At 40.4% G+C, this 17444-nt stretch overlaps 2 protein-coding genes across 4 annotated transcripts in view; both read right to left on the bottom strand.

Moving 5' to 3' along the window:
• The window catches only part of LOC124308085 (leishmanolysin-like peptidase), a 213388-nt gene extending 200021 nt beyond the window's left edge, over positions 1-13367 (bottom strand). For both annotated transcript variants that reach the window (XM_046770432.1, XM_046770433.1), the window contains exon 1: positions 13144-13367. In XM_046770432.1, the coding sequence (XP_046626388.1) occupies positions 13144-13311 (168 nt within the window). In that variant the 5' untranslated portion in view covers positions 13312-13367. The remainder of the gene's footprint in view (positions 1-13143) is intronic.
• A 1810-nt stretch (positions 13368-15177) lies between these two features.
• Positions 15178-17442, bottom strand: LOC124308089 (ferrochelatase, mitochondrial). 2 transcript variants are annotated; one of them, XM_046770438.1, is made up of 8 exons: positions 17271-17442; positions 16882-17080; positions 16594-16815; positions 16430-16531; positions 16176-16341; positions 15992-16099; positions 15759-15923; positions 15178-15546 (listed from the first exon to the last, which is right to left on the bottom strand). In XM_046770438.1, exons 1-8 carry the CDS (start codon positions 17311-17313, stop codon positions 15349-15351), a joined length of 1203 nt encoding a protein of 400 aa, XP_046626394.1. In that variant the 5' UTR covers positions 17314-17442; the 3' UTR covers positions 15178-15348. The 2 variants fall into 2 exon arrangements, with proteins under 2 accessions (XP_046626394.1, XP_046626395.1); XM_046770439.1 differs by lacking the exon at positions 17271-17442 and having other exon boundaries at positions 16594-16834; positions 16882-17010.
• Positions 17443-17444: the final 2 nt, after the last annotated feature.

Below are 17444 nucleotides of genomic sequence, written 5' to 3'. Positions count from 1 at the left end.
GGTCGGTTGCAACGTCGTATTAAAAAATTATCAAAATCGAAGGGAGATGAGATACATGGGTTGAAAATTTGACGTGGAACGCCTCATACATATACTTATACACGTACAACGTATAAAGAGAAAGCAAGGCAACGAAGAAGTTTCAAAGTTTCAAAGTATCGTTAAGACGAAGATTTCGAGCAATGAAAGAACGATCAGAGAACTCCCATTATGCCCTGCTGAATTTTTTACTTCACTTTTGGCACGCAAGCTCAACGTTATAAGACAGCGAACCGAGTATACGTAACACGCATGTACATGTATAAATGTTTGTACGCGTAGGTGTGTCGGTACATCGGATACAGATGATATTATAGATTATATACTGCGGCATAAGTTGTTGGGGCAAGCTGATTAATTAACGGGAAAACATCATCAGAGGGTTCGTATTCATCTCGGGGCGGTCGACCTTCTTCTTCTCGTATCTCGAAGGCAGCGCCTTAGACATTTCCTTTTCCCCCCTCGTCCCCCATCCTCATCAACGTTTGCTTCGACGAAGGAACGCTAAGATGAGGCAAACCTCAAGGAATAACAAGGGTCGCCCCGCCCAGCTTCTCTTATCGCAAAGGACTTGGCTTGACGCGTGTCGAAATTATCTGATCACGACTCGACCTACGCGAAGGTTTTTTCGAAACTCTGCCAAGTTGGAAGACGAACCACCGTCTAACCTTGCCTTTCGTCATTTTCGTCGCGATAGTTCACCGTCATCGAGATCGTACGAAGACTCGGATTCGATTGGAATTCGTAGGAACGGGGAAATGAGAAATCGAGAAGCCTTGATCGAAATCAGAAACTGTCATGTTTCAGTTTTCAAACAAATCATCACGTCGTACGATGGAAAATATAAAGGGAGCTTCATTGCTCAGCTGTGTTTGAAATAACCATGAGCTAGTTTCCATTCGAGAAGTTCTTAGAGAGAGGAGCCGTCGTGGAGAAATCGACGGAGAGGAGCATGAATGGTTTAAAAACGCCGAACAAAGTCTCTTACAGTCGATTTTTCTACTTCGTACTTTCCTCTTTGATAAATCCTCCAACAAGGATGGACCGTGGGTATAAACCAGCCAGCGCTGGAAGCGCATCCATCGCTGGTAGTTCAAAGACCGTTTCTTCTTCCTCCAACATTTACGAGCTTCCCAACATATCCACTATAGGTCATAAGCCACGTTAACATTGCACCATTCCCATGATCCACTGCATCCGGAATTATTGACCGCGAAGATTTCATCGGCAAAAAGTCTTTCGTACCTACATCGTCCCATGATCTTTTCCAACTCTCGAGATCCGTGCTTCCTCTCCCGAACAGTCGCCTGTGACGTTTATAAAGAAACACGACGTTATCTGTCCTCCAGCGAGTACACGTATCATCGATTTTATCGACCAGAGAAAGTACGTAGGTAGGTAGGTACGTACACACAGAGACCGACTACACATCACGCGAGTGTATACCTTGTACAAGAACCAACGGAAAAGTTCATCCGGGTTAAGTTGGTCGGAGAAAATACTATTTGCACCGGTAGGCAAGTTTAAGTTCCTTCCGTTCGTTGCTGCGGAAGGATCTCGTGGCATTTCAGGGTATGCGCGGGTACAAGTTTTGAGGGTGAAGCGAAGTTCATCCATCCAGCTTAACACGGCTCAATTTCCCACCAAAATACCGCATAAACTCTACCACACATCGTTTCGTTTCTCGCATCTATGTTTCTTTTCAACTTCACGATCGTCTCGCAATTTCTCTCTCTTTGGTGGTAGGTGTTGGTTTCTCCTTGTCTTAACATCGGCTCGACGAGTCCATCGTCTTCATCCATCACGTTCTGGTTATAATCCGGCATGCTGTTGCTGGTTCGCCTTATTATTGCCCGGTGTTACAGATAGATTTATATATATGTATATATATGTATACAGGCAGGTAGTCTTGGGTTATAACTACACCGACTATTCCCCAGAGGCCGCTAAACTTGCCCATTCCCTTTCCCTCTTCACCTCTGTTCGCGAAACCTCAACGATATAACTGCCGCAGTTTCAATATGGATGGATACAATTGGAGAACGAGGTTCACGTCTCATCGTTTGTTCCTCGTCGTGACATTATGAGTATATTTTCTCAACGGTTTACCAACAACAATAACGTGCTGTTTCAGAGTGAAAGGATACTTTGTACAGTCTGCGAACGACGTTGATTAGGTACGCGAATGAAATACAAGAATAAATGACGGCAGAAGAAACGCGGTGCAATTTATTTAATCAGTTGATATGTAATCGATGATCTCAAGGACGGAGAAAATTAATGAATTGTGAAGAAGGTGATAGTAGCGAGAGTTGGATTTTTTGTTACATACAACGACATGATTTCATTTTTCACTTTCATATTCACTCGCCTCTGGTTGTAATTATCAACTATATCACCGCGGGCCGTTTTACCCTCTCCGTTGAATTGTAATTAATATAGTTGGAAGTAATTTCACTTTTTCCCGAGACATCGCGCGGGCTGGAGGTGGTCGTAGATATAATAATACCAGCGAACCCGTGGCTATCGTGCAAACAAATCTACATCTGCACGTGATATTGTACTTTTGCATAAATTCTTAGCAACACGCATTGAATCGCAATTTAGTGGCAAATTAAAACTTGTCATCCGAGTGATTTATAATTGAAATACCTGTGAGTTAGAGAAACGACTTACCAACGAGTGATAAATTTCGTGGCACAGTTTCTGTTACCGCGGGGACTTTTCGCGATCCGTTATGGAATTCTGGAATACCTCGTGGATAGGTTGCCGTTTTCTTTCTACGCTCTCGACGAAAACGACGGATAACTTTTCAACATTGTCACTTTCCTGTATTCAAAGAGAGGCAACGAAAGCGAATCAGCGAGAGTATAGCGTGAGATAATTGCGCACGACCGATTCCAGTGAAATAAAAATCTCGTCATTCTCTTCGCTTTAAAGCGAAGTGCGATATTCATGGACTGGCAAAATTGTACGCCTGAAATTACGTTACTGCGCGACCTGATTTAACCCGGAACGACGTTTACTGCCGGCAGGCTTTCATAATTGTCATAATTGAATTACCGTACTCGATTGAATTGAAACAGACCTTTTTACCGTCAACGAATATAAACAGGGTGGTCACAAATTTTTGTAAAAAAAATTCCATGTCATTTCGAGCTTTTTCAGGACCTGAAATCCAGTTTTCCCTGACATTTTGCCAGTTCTAGTAAGTTACTACTACCTAAATCGCTCAGCTTATTAACTCTATATTCGGTTAAAGTTCAATTCGAATCGGAGAAAAATATAATTTACAAAAAAAAAAAAATGTCGGTTTAAGCCAATTGCTTTTCTCGGCGATAAAAAGTAAGCTTGTCACCTCGAAAAGTCATTTCTAATTCCCACGACAGAAAACTGATATTTTCAGCTTTTTCCGCTTCCAAATTAAAAATCCCCTGACAATCCCAGGTTTTTCAGTTTTTCCAGATGTGTGGCCACCCTGCATAAGAAACAGTTCCAATATCTTTCAAGATCGCAGATCGATGTGCGGACTTTGGATCGTAAAGAGCATAATATAAGGTTGCACGAAAGCGCGCAGATCTCGGAAAGAGATCCAAGGTATAACGAGCCAAGTATTCGGACGGCTGATTGTTATCAGTCACCGATTAGACAGCCGGTAGGCGAGCATGTTGCGAGATTCCGCGAAAAGACGTTGAAGGATCGGCTGTCGGAAGAGTTTAAATTCAGCTTTTGATAAATGCAACCCTATAAGGTTGGATCGTGATTAAAGCGAAGGCTGCACATGCGCGACGTTAAAAATCATATCGGACCAATCCATAACGGAACACAATCATGTTTCACAAATTATCCCGCTCGGTGCACAAGTACAAGTAACAACTATGTGATAAATATTTTACACATGTTTAATTCTCATTCTTTTTCCGACTAGTTTCACCTCTTCTGAATCTTTTTTACAGAAAAATTTGGGGGTCGACACGAGTGGACGGAAAGAAAATGTGATTGAAATTAGTAACGTTACTGTAACGATGCATGTTCAGAAAGAAGTCTTACCTTCGCGTTATTACAAATGTCTGAAATTGGGTAAATTATGGTGAAATGCCAACTATTTGAAAGTTATTCTAAGATTACAAAATAATCAATATCTTACTGATGGTTTCGCGACGTTAACGTTACTTAAATCAATCTTGCGAAAGAAAGAGAATGTCGGTAATCCAACCGCTCCTGAACTGTGGACTTTTCTTCGACCGGCAGGTTTTCTCCTCAAATAGATGAAAGCCAATAAAAATCTGATCGATTACTTCGGTTCGATTGGTTTACTCCCTCGTTCGCGAAGCGTCGCGACGCCGATTCGAGGCGGTTGTGAATCCACTTGAAATTCCCCCCTTTCCTTATGTAACTTTTCCGCAAGCCCCTCAAGACTCTCTCTCTCTCTCTCTCTTCGCTCTTCCAGCATCTTTACCGCGAATATATCCCCCCCCCCCCCCCTCCCCCGCCCTTCTATCACCACCGAGAGATCACCGAAGGCTGAGATGTATGTATAGATACAAAGCTTCTATAGTTACCGAGGTGTACCTGCGTCTAGTAATTTTTTCCCTCTGTCTTCTCTCGCCCTCGTTCTTCCTCCTGATAACCCATTCCCGTAAGCAGATGCAGCCCTCATCGTTACACGAATAAAACTTTTATTTCCAAAGAAAAGAAAACAATCCGAAAGTATTTTTTCGTTAGTTTAATTGTTTTGGATGTGGATCATCGATGTCTTTCAAACGAGATGCAGATAATGCAGAGCGTTTTACGGCATATCCGGTCGGAAATTGTCGCGTAAAATTAAAAATTTTGCTCCGAAATTAATTCCCACACACAAATACGTTACATAATATACGGCCTGTACAATTATACATGTGCAAATAACTCGGCAATTCGTGAATGATGAAAACAGCCCGCAGGAACGGCAATTCGGTCATTTCAATTAGAGAGAAATGCCGAGCGTTGCCGACGAATTTGATTCCCAAGCGGGTCGGTCGGTCGGTGTTACATAATACATGTACAGAGCTATACAGAAAATACATGCATCAAGTCTGGCTCTTTTGTTTCGTCATATGATCGTTCCTTCATCATTCGTTGTAGGTATGGATACGAAAGCCACGCAGAGTAATACGTATATTGTAAAAAGCAGTAATTCCCTATTCAGTGCGTTCGGCGAGAGCCTTTGTCCCTTCCTGACCGTAGAGAAAAAATCAATCCCGTAGCAGTAGCAGCAGCAGCAGCTGTAATCGTTACTTCGTTGTTGCGTACAGTATATACATACATATACATATATACCGTGTCTATATATGGGTGAAATTTAGCGGCGGAAGCTTTATCGTAGGAAGGGAAACGAGGAGAAGGTGGTCGAAGGGTTACCTAATACGCAACAGTCGTACACATACACACATATACATATGTACAATATACGCACACATGCAAGGAAACAAACGGATTATACACCCACTTCGGGAGTGGATGAAAAAAGGTTTGGAGGATCGGTGAGAAAGCCAGAGGGGATTGAAAGAATAAGACTGCAAGACAGCAGCGTGTCTAATAACGCGACAGACGAGTGATAACATCGAGGAACAGAGAGCTCGGAATCGGATATCAAACAATCGTTCGTCGCGAATGATGAGAGTGAAGTTGAGATTGAATTAAAAAAAAAATGAAAGTAGATACAACACAAGCCTTAAAATAATTAGCTAATCTATAAACTTCTTTCGACAAGCTCTATTGGCTGCATCAGCGCCTCGACGCCGTAATAGATACGAATTGCAAAAAGCATCAAAGCCCCGCAGCGATAGCTCGAAATCAATATCGCGCATACATCGGAATTCGTAGAGGTAAATAATAATCGCTGAATCTATCCAGCTGTGTATAAAAATGTTCGCAATATTATAAAAAATATTCCCAAGCTGCATATAATAGTCTGCGCGAGGAGGTGGTAGAATTAAATTGAGAGAAACCGGTACAGGGAAGAATATAAACCTGCAAGTTCGGTTTGTTCGAGATCTGGCTGCAGCCTGCATGGCTTTTATCCTGCGACCGTTGCAATCTCGGTAGAGACATTTTAGCGATCTTGACAAATTCGGCACGGCAAACGAAAGATAAGAAACGTTGAACGCAAAACTGCCTTCTGTACCTGCTGCAAAAATCTTAATCTCCTTATCCGTAAGCTATAATACGCGGGCAATACATGATTTATTAATTCTTGACGGAAATCAAATTTTTTTTTAATTCGTCATAGATAAAATTTTTATGAGGAATCCGCACTGAAAAATCCAATTTTTGTTTGTTTGTTTTTTTTTGGCGAACCACTCCAATATACGGTGCATACCTACGCAAAGCAGTGAATACGGATCGTTCGAGAAACACGCGTAGGAGCGTAAAATAATGAAAGCTTCGATGAATTGAAAGCCCCCGATTCATCGGCCGACTCGCAATTGGACTGTTTAGTTCGTAGATAATAAAAGTGGGGGGAAAGGTTGAATTGCACGGGCGATAAAAAGAGGCGCCTTGCATGAAACTCGACACTCGACTGCACGTATGTGTATGTGTATACGTATACATATACTCATACGTTAACCGATTTCACCGCATACACGCGGTGCGGATGCTGTAATGAGAAGCGGCTTTAGGCTGGCCATGAGCCAGCCCTCGAACTCCCGTTCTCACGCTGCAGGTTCTAGGTTGACGGAAAAAAAAGTAATAATATGTCCAATTCGAATTTCGAGCTGCGATTCAAGGGCCCTCAATTAGCGTGTTACATGAAAATATAACGATTTTTTCTATCCACAACCGCTGCAATGGATCCAACATTAAAAATTTTGCAAGTTTGACCTTGGATACGTTATCAATTACCGAAACGCGGGTCGCGCCTATCTCCGCATTTTTTTCCTTGACTTTGACGTCGTATTTCACGTTTCATACATTCGCGACTTTTATTAGTTACTTCCCTATTTTCTGTACTTTCTTCAATATTTACCTACCTGACAACATTATAATTAGACACGTGTCATGCATATGTATGCAATACGACTTATACGTGTACTGGAATTCCTTATATTACACTGGCAGTGAAATGACCGAATCGATACGGTACGTGTAGCACAAGTATAATGTACATTTGCATCGTGTACGCGTGAGTTTCACGTGGATATGATGAATTCGTGATAATTGAAAGAGATGAAAAAGAAATTTGAGAGAAAAAAAAAACCGAGAAATTTGTAATTAACTTTGTGTCCATCGTCACGGTTGACGACCCCGAAAAAGGGTGGATTATAAACCTGCAAATATAGGAAAAATAAATTTGACATCAGACCAGCCACGTATATTGGTACAAAATCGAGCGGAAATTTGAAATTCGCGTTCATTTCGCAAATGGAAACAGATATCGGGGAAGGCCGAGCTCTTTTCTACGATATGTGTAAACACACGTGATCCGCGGCATCAACGCGATGCGTCGATCAAAGGGTGTGATATCACATTATTTAGTGCGCGGCGTATCTTTTTCGCTCTTCATTAAACGGTATAATTATTCGATATCAAGATGCGTCGACGTTATAAAATCCGGCGTTTGTTTCATTTTTTTTTTTTTTTTTTTTCCTTCAATGTGAAAAACTCGTTTCAGCCGCGCTAAACAAGTGATGTGGAAATTTGTTTTTTCTTCAAATCTGCTCGATAAATCTTTCATACATAAATATATGTGGATAAAAAGAAGAAAAGACTGTTTTTATTCCAACATATAAATATATTAATTATAAATAAACATTTTTACGTAAGAAATAATTGGAAAAAATAATTCAGAAAGAAAATAATAATGATCATACGACGGTGTCGCGAGCGAGTGTATCAACTCGAGACCTGCAGCTGGCTCAGCGGCGTCCTTAAACTTGACTAACATTCTCTGGGAATATGATATCGAGTCACTCCGTCAGGATGCAGAGCCCCGTAATTAGTTCCCTAATTATTATCCCCCCCTCGACACCCACGCACAGCAATTTCCGCACTACTCTAGAGTTCCTCGGGTCTCATAAAGTATCAAAACTACTCGTTCATTCGCCGCAAGTTGTAAATTAGCTCAATTGCGTCGACATTTGAAGTACAGTTTGAAAATATGACGTTTCGATTTTTTTTTTTTTTTTTTTTTTTTCTTTTTTATCCAGGGAAAATCGAGTCGGTGACTAGCTGCGGTGAAAAAAAGCTTCGCTAAACTTCTCTTCCTGCTTCTTTTCCTCCTTCGACAATCGCGTGTAGTGTATATGTATAGATACGTGGTAGACATACGGTGTATGGACTGTACACGGCACCCACCTATCCAATCCCATATCGAGTAGAGCATAAGTTCGAGGCAAGAGAAATCCTTGAAATTCCATTATCTGCTGCTGCGGAGAGCTGCAGAATTCTCCAAGGTAAAGAAGGACGAAGAGTGAATAGATGCGACGACTTTTGTTAGTGTTAATTTGATTTTCGCTTATTTTTTAATTGGTTTTCTCCCTAGCTCTAGCTTACGTCTTTTCTCTCATCTTACATCGCGTTTTTCATCGACATCTCTAATTCCGACGCTTGTATAGATTCTAAATGTATCGCATTGGAATGCTTGTAAATTAATTAACTCTCAAGTCTCTTATCTGTGGTGCATAGGCCGTAATCGTCGTAACGTTAATTATTTTTACTGTCTTCACGTTCTTCATAATCTACAATCTCTCACACTCTTGTATTTAAAAAATGTTGTAAAAAATTAAATAATCAATGAGCGGTTCAACCCAACTTTTATACATGCACGATACCTAATATACCCGAGTACAGTGCAGCCTAGCATATTTTGAGAGCAGGCCGTTTAGGAGGATTGATTCTCCCACTTGAAGCAGTAAACATAAAACATAAAACATCGCACAGGCAGAGCTTTTGATATTATATCCGCGACAACGCCGTTGCGGGTTTCAAGGGAATAAGGAACATAATAACGTCGTGAAAAATTTATTACCACTTGAACAAATCCCCGCGTAAGTTTCGCTATTTGTTCGGTTTCTTTTTTCTTTCTTTTGTTTACTTAACGTTCTTCCTTGCGTAGTATATTACGGAACTGTAACAGTTCCGACATATGTACAAATTAGGGTGTATCATTAAAAAAAATCGACCATTTATTTTGTTCAAAGTCACACGTCTTTAACAGTTGTTGGGATAAAAAATAAGACGCTTCTTATAACTTCAGCCCTTAATGTTAATATTTAGTGATTCCTGAACGCAATCTTCTATTTTCCATTTAATTAACACGCGACAATAATTTTAGTTATTTCCGAATTTTGTAGGGAATTTGATGCTCTAGAAGAAAAGGTCTCGTATCATTTTTTGATAACTCAATTCTTTCAAAAGTTATTCAAAGTCAAAGTTAAAATCATGTAAGAGTTCACTTTTTTCGTGACAAACAGAAAAAAATACTAGACTTATGAGCAAAAATTGTGGATTTCTTTCGCAAAGCATTTCAGCCGCTATAAAATTATGTCATTCAATTAATTTTCAACCTAATCACATTTACTTACATGTATAATATCAAATACATAACGCTAAAGTCTGAGCCGTTTTCTAATTGTTATAATCGAATCATCAAGTGCACGAACAACGAGAACGACGACGACGTTTCTCCCGACTTTAACTAACGCAATAAACCAACGAAATTTGAATCAAATTTAATGTTTAACTTTTAAATTACATTATACAACACAACTCGATTCGATACAATTTGATTTCCAATTATTCGTTAATCCGATGCGTATAACGTAATCCCCAAACAACACCACCTCAGTTGCAAAAAACCTTGCGCCAATTATATTAAAGTGCAATTGCGAATTAGAAAAGAACCAATATGAGACAATGCACGTACAAATAAGCACGAGCAACGATACCGTGACTTTTTATAAAAAATAAGAAATCAACACGAAAATTATATAATTAAGGACGAAAAAAAAAATTTGGAGTTAGTTGTATTTGGCGGGCATTTTTAGAAAAATAACCGAATCATTATTTATTCCTCGAGATATTTTTTTTGCACCTGAGTTAGCTTTTTTCTCGAAATGTCACTACTTTTCGTAAACATTGATTGAGAACTTCGACATGCGAGGAATTGGTTTAGAACAAAATCGTAATTATTCTAAGACGATTCCATCGCAGCATCCGGTTTGTTCAAGGCAGCTATAGATTGTAGGACCAAGTTTCTGCAAATCGAAGCGGAATATTCTACTATAAAGTGAATAAAACTACGATCTATTTGTGTTTAGCAATTGTATAACAATAACCACGAGACTCAGTATGATAAGCGAGAAATTTGGAATTCCTGTGGATAAGGACGGTGTCTAATTGAGACCGGTCGGATCAAAGTTCGCAACCCTTCGACCAGCTTCCGCAATTCCGTTCGCAATATTGTAACGACCGCAAAATTACATATTATATATGTAAACACGAAACGAACCGCGGAAATTTTCAGCACCGAGAGAAATAAATTTTAATGAGAAATATCGTATCGGCAAGGCGCAAGGTTCGAATATACGACAGAAAAGTGAGGAAAGATTCTCCATGCGAGACTGCATCTCCTATGCAGAATTGCAAAAGTGAAAGAGACTGAAATGCGTTGTTGAAGAGAATTGGACAGCCGAGAGATAGGAGGTAAAGATATATGAACACGTACGGTGTAAAGGTGTACACTATACATAGGTGTTGCATTATACACATGTATGTACGTACGTATGGAGAAAGGAGAGAAGCTATTGAGTAATAAATTTCAGTTTCATTGCCGACGAGAGAAATAAAAGAGAGAAAAAAGACAATTCCTTCGGAACCAAATCCTATAGAGATACTGCCGAGCTGTAAGGCGAATAGAAAAGGAGACAAGATAGCAACGCGTATACAGCAATATAAGTTCCCGTAACAACGGATCCGATTTCGTCGTATAATTTCCTTCTTATTGTTTTTTATCACGATTTTGCAATAAAATTAACACCATAAATATTTAATCGCTGGTGAGAAATTACGTAGGTATAGGTATTATGAAAACGATCGTGCATATACGAAACGTAATGTGTGTATAATAATGACGTTCTTAGTCACAGTTTCCTTACGAAAAGTGGAAAAACCGACAGCGAAACAGTTCAGGGGAGAAACTCAAGGTGAAATAACCGGTAGGTATAACCGATTGACTTTTATGTATAACTAGTATACGTAAATCGCAGCCTTGGGCGGATCTCCGATGCATCGCGTGAACTGCAGCAGGTTTTAAGATAAAGAGGCTTAAAAAGATCACGTTGCACAATTCTCGCTACGGGCGTTACGCGATCATTCAAGGTTTTTTCCTCTAGCAGCCGATTACAGTTTTCGGCTTCTTGTTTTCTCCTTTCCTTTTCCTTCTCGTTGCGAGAGAGTGAAATTCGTAACGTTAATACATACAACGATTGATTTCTAAGAACAATCGTTATTTCGCAACTGTAGGATCGTCGCAAATTGAGTAATCTATTTTTAAAAAGCAAAGTGTATTCATATCTTGGAGATTAAACTCCTTTAAAGTCGCTTCAAATTTACGAAACAATGATTTTAGGTTCAATCTGGTCTCTCTGTGACATCGTCGTAAATTCAATCGTTTTAAGCATCCCGCGAGAATTTCGTTAATTACATGTATCTGCCAAACGTATCAACATTCGCATAAATATCTGACTAGGAGAAAATTAATTACATGGCAATCGAGAAGAATTACTTCAATGGTTATAAACCTGCAGTGATTACATGGTTGTTGTTTACATGCAGTAATACCATTGGAAATAAATATTCGTTCAAACTTGTTGCTACAGATACGGATAATTTATCCGCAGTTAATAATTAATTCTTAAAAGTACTGAACAGTCGAGTGAGAACTTGCGAAGCCTAAACACAACGCGAGTCGTCTGACAAACTTTTTGAATGAATAAACTTCCTTATATCGCGAACACCCAAGTAATATATATTTCAATAACGGAGAAAACTCTTCGTTCTAAAGATTTCTGTTGCATGCATCACACATATGTATTGTATACGTATACGTGTATATAATACAGCATATTATATAATCATATAAAATATGTATAACGATCAATTTTGTACTTGTGATTCGTTTTCGAAAGAAATTAGAAACTTGATTACAACTTGGGCGGCGCTTTAGTCCCAACATGCAACACCCGTAACCTTGTACAGAGAGTGAAATGACCGAAAGTGATTGATTTTGATTAACTTTAATGTTTTCTTTTTTTTCTTTGTATATACACCTCGCATTCCGTACGTACGTACGTCGGAATTTCGTTCGATTTCGGAGAATAACCGTTGAAAACATACCTTGTAAACAAAATACGATACAACTTGTAAAGGTCGACGGAATGAGTTGGAGAGAGAAAAACGCCGGCGTTCGTTCCGGCGTCGAGAATCGAGTTCAATGCCAGGACTCCGATTTCACGCAATTTGGCAGGACGCAAAGAACGAGCGTTCTATTTGGCAAAAACAAATCGAGAGATTTACGTGTCGCGCGAACTGAAGGCGGTCATATTTATTTTCCCTTGCAAAAACGTACAAATATCGCTAACATAGGATATTTACAACAATGAGCAAAGCTGAAAACTGAAACCGGGAGTTTTAACTTTCCGACGAGCATCTAAATACACGTCCGAGTCACGTGACCGCGGAACGGTGACAGCTGACAGTTAGTTTGTACACAAACTGCGTGTGCCTTCTTTTTTTTCTCTCTCTCTCTTCTAACGGGACAATTTGAAAATCGCCGAGGCTTGTTTCGCGGAGAAAATAAAAAGACGTTATACATCGCGGAAGAAAACAAAGGACTAGTCGTCGTTTCGAGAAGTGCTCGAGGGAAAATGAGTCTAATCAATGGGAGGGCGAATGTTTTTCTGCGACGTCGGAATCTCCGGGCGAAAGACGCGAGGAAAATAAGTACGGGAAAAATATCTGATCGACAAAACTAAGCCCGCGGCCGAGGTTTGGAGGGTGGAAATCGAGTGACATGCTGCGGGTATTTCATGTTTGAGGTTAAAGCATCGCCGCTTCGCTCACCTCGTGCGCTTTCGGGTGTCGGTGGCTGCATTGACGGTGCTCGAACATCCCACTCACTGAGTCCACAACGAGCACTAGAAACACGACAAACAACGCGGCGCGGTGCATCTTAAGCCGCACTCTGGCCGTCATTACGCCTGATCCTCGCACTCGGGACGCATGACACATACTAACGCAGACCGACCGAGTCGCCCCCCGTCACACGGACGTCATAGCAGCCGAATGGAGCGTCGGGACGCTCGAATAAACCGATGCCGAAAACTCGCGCCGCTTCGCGGTTTCGCGGCCAACTTCACGGAACAGCAGAAATCGGTGGCGCCCTCTGTTACGAGATTGCATTTTGGAACTAAATTAAGGGACATTACAGACGGTAATGCAGGTCGATTATTCGTGGTAGATAATGCAAAGCAATTTCAACGTAGCAAAGTGCCGCTTCGTAATAGAAACTGAACAAATGATTTCTTGAATAAATGGGGGCAGCCTACAGTTGTGTCCAGGGCATGAATCGTTACTGCGAAATTTCATTCTTCGGCCTGATGCGGTGTAATCAACGTATTGTGGCCTTCGTTAAACATTTGTTATTATATTGACGATGGAGATCCTAACGTAATTTTTGCAAACCTTTTTGAGATTGTTTTTCTTAATGAAATAGTGCTAGAAATCCAATTCGATGAGCGATGAAAATCCATAGTTTGGCACACGTTACAGGGAAGAATGTTTCGTCAGTCCATCGAAGATTAACTACGTCGCCATGCTGTCTATAGAGCTTATAGGTATACGTGGAAAGGATGCCGCGACATTTGCATAGTTCCTTCTATAACGTTATCCTGGTTTCGACCACTGCATTGGTACTTCGCTCAGACTATATACACTGCTCTCGTGATGTCAAATACGGCAAAGTATCAGTCGCATACCGACATGAAAGATGCAAGCGGTGCCAACGAAGCGACCAATCAAATGCCGACGATTTCTCACGGAGGAAGGCTCCTGTTCTCAGTTTCTGACACACACACTCTCCGATGGGCTCGTTATTCCTTTTTTTTTCGACTTCACGTTTCGAAAAGTCGCATTCACACTAAATTAACCCTTTCGGCCCGATCGGTGACCATAGTCACCCAACGCCTGACGCTCGCTCTGAACGAGCGGTGACCATGGTAACCCAACATTTGACGCTCGTTATGTACGAACGGTGACCATGGTAACCCAACATTATGTTATAATTTTTTAAACATTTTTTTTACGAGCGACTGCACTCGCTCTGCGTAAGATAGCGTGGTATTATGCGTCTGACGGGCGCTTGCAGTTGTTCCGCAAGTACGAACGCTTGCCGCGACTGCTCGGTCAGCGGGGACGGCGCGACGTAGAATGCGTTCGCACCGAAAGGGTTAAACACCGTTTTGCAAATACTTCTATTACATACTTCTCGATATTTTAGTGTTTTTACTATGAAGACTGAAAATGACAATTATTTAAACATGGGAAGAAAATTTTTGTTTATCAATTGCCGCGGATCAAGTAATATTGACGATTCTAAATTCTAGGTCACGGCGAACATAAAACAGTTAGAATCACAGCATCTTCAACTCTTATCATAACTCTGATATCATTGAAATAAAAATAAATAATTTATGGAAAATATGTCGTTTTGTGTAAAGTTACCAAAAGTCATATTTTGAGCTGATGTGTTGTCTTTTTTTCTTTGAATATAGATTAAACATGTTACCTTTGAAATTGAATGGGCATCGAGCATACGATCATCAATCAAACAAACGTCATATGTATGTACCACGTTGACACGTCGGAATGAGAGAAAGATTTATTGATTTGACGGGGTGGCCTGAACTTCGGTGAATTTCGTCACCTGAAAGTATTCACCCAAATAAAAATGGTGGATAGCATTTTTTATTAGATAGAAATCAAAATCCATATCGATTATTATCTGTGAAAAAATACCACAAATTAGAATCGACAATTTTGATGCGGCTTGTAAATGAAAACATATATATATTATATATATAATTGAAAATGCGTGTATAAACTGAAGTTAAAAACTTCTACAGTTATTTTATTGTTACAAACTTAGCCTTGCTACTCAAGAAGCTGCAGCTTACTTCAAGAATTTATTCAGCGAATTGAATTTTTTGTGGCTTTAGATTGGGCATGTTCTTACTTCACATAATTCACATCACTCTAGAAATCCTCGGTTTAGACTTTGCACAGCTCTGCGAACCAGGATTTGCTATAACCGCATCTCGCATTTACGCAGTGGGGACACCGTGTCAGGAACTTGGGGTTTATCGGTTGATTAGACTTCAGGTGTGAGGCGACGATGTCTGTCAGAGCATCGATGAATATCGGATGATCGTTGGGCGCGGCTGCTCGGCGAATAGTCTCAATTCCGAGCTGAAATTAGTTCGAAATTAATGAATTAGCACTGAGGTATTCCCAACATTCAGACTCCATATCGAATACATCTCTGATCAGGGAACTCTTTTATGTTTGCCTTTGATTTAATTACACCAGCATACTGGCGGCTGATTAGAGGCAAATAAAAGTTTGGAAACAAACACAGCGAAATTAGGTCAATGCACAGTGGTTAGGGTGAGCTTTGTTACCTCCTTAGCCAAATCGTGACAGTACTCGATGTCCATTTCATGAAGTGTCTCTATGTGTTCATTGACAAAGGCGATTGGCACTAGGATGAAATGTTTTCTCCCTTGTTTAACGTAACCCTTCAAAGCGTCGTCGGTGAATGGTGCCAACCAGGGTAGAGGACCGACCTAAAATACAATGTCTGCACATTTCAGAGACTGCGGGAAATTTCATATAATAAAATTGAAGTCCTAACCTTTGATTGCCAAACCAAACTGTAGGGATTAGAGTGTTTCAACTCTTGCATAACCAGTTGAACAGTAGCCCCCACTTCCGAAGGGTACGCGTCTCCTCGGTTGACAGCCTGAAGAAATGCACATTAAAAATTATCATCTCGCGTGTTGCCTTCCGAAAAACAATATGCCTTTGAACCTACGAACTTTAAGAGGAAGTGAGTGAGCAGAGAAAAGTATGAGTACATCCTTCCTCACATCGCTTGGGAATTGTACCAACTGTTCCTTGACTCTTTCAGCAACGATTTTAATTAGAAGTGGATGCAAAGCCCATCTATCAATTATACTCCATTTCATGTTGCTGGGTACTTTCCTGAAGATGATATGCAATTAGGATTCTTGGCAACAAAATCATAGAACAGTCATAGGTACTGTACTTTCAGCAAACCGTCACCGCTCACCTATTTTTGTAATAATCGTAGATTGAATTGAAACTAGATCCGGAAGTGGCGCAGCTGTATTGTGGATACTGTGAAAATATGACAGTGCGCTCGATGCCATCCCTAGCAAAAATTTACATCGTTTTATTACGGGGTATTAAAATATTTTACTTAAAATTCCTTACTCTTCGATTTGTTTGAGAGTATCGTCGACCAGTGGATCGACGTATCGAAAGCCAACGTAATGCTTGTGCGGCGCAGTCTCGGGGGAGACTGTATCCAGCTGCTTGCACATAAGTTCTCCTTGGATGTTGGTCCATTTTAAAATAGGAGATCCACCGCCGATCTCATTGTACTTTTTCTGCACTTCGGGGGTGCGTCGTTTGGCAATCCACGGGCCAAGCTGACTGTAAAAATATATAACGACTGGTGGAATAATGTGACAAATGAGCGTTGAGCCTGAGGCAGCCTACCTTTGAACTGGCAACTGTATCATGTCTCTGTCGGTCATGATACGTAACAAATAGTCGTGAACTTGATCTGTAGTTTGTGGTCCACCCATGTTGAGCATCAGAATACCTGTCTTTGCCTTTGGAGTCGAGCTCTCTCTTGGCTGAGCTGCGACTGACATCAGACGAACCGCCGATACCGGTGCAGCGACACATTTTCTTCCTGTAAAAATCAAGTTACTGAATTATTGTATTGATATCGTGAAAAAATTAAGGAATGAGCGTTGCTTGAAAGAAAAAACTAATTAAATTTACCAAGTAGGAAGCAAAATCCAAAGTAAGATGGAAATATTCGATCCCAGTTTTGTTTTAGAATTAAATATAAATTATTGATACACATGCTGTATGCTTACCAAAATTAAGCATGCTTGAAAAGCTGGCTAATCCGGTGGTCATAACTTGAATAATAACTCGAGCAAAAATCTGTGTAACAATTTGGACTCCAAGCCGAATTGAAAAACGAAAAATCACTTCACAGTTGATTTATTGTTATTGTAGAACCGGGAATGACAAGTCAATTTTTTCAG

Source organism: Neodiprion virginianus, chromosome 6 (genome assembly GCF_021901495.1).
Source record: "Neodiprion virginianus isolate iyNeoVirg1 chromosome 6, iyNeoVirg1.1, whole genome shotgun sequence".
NCBI lineage: Eukaryota > Metazoa > Arthropoda > Insecta > Hymenoptera > Diprionidae > Neodiprion > Neodiprion virginianus.
This window is presented reverse-complemented; position numbering and strand designations above follow the sequence as displayed.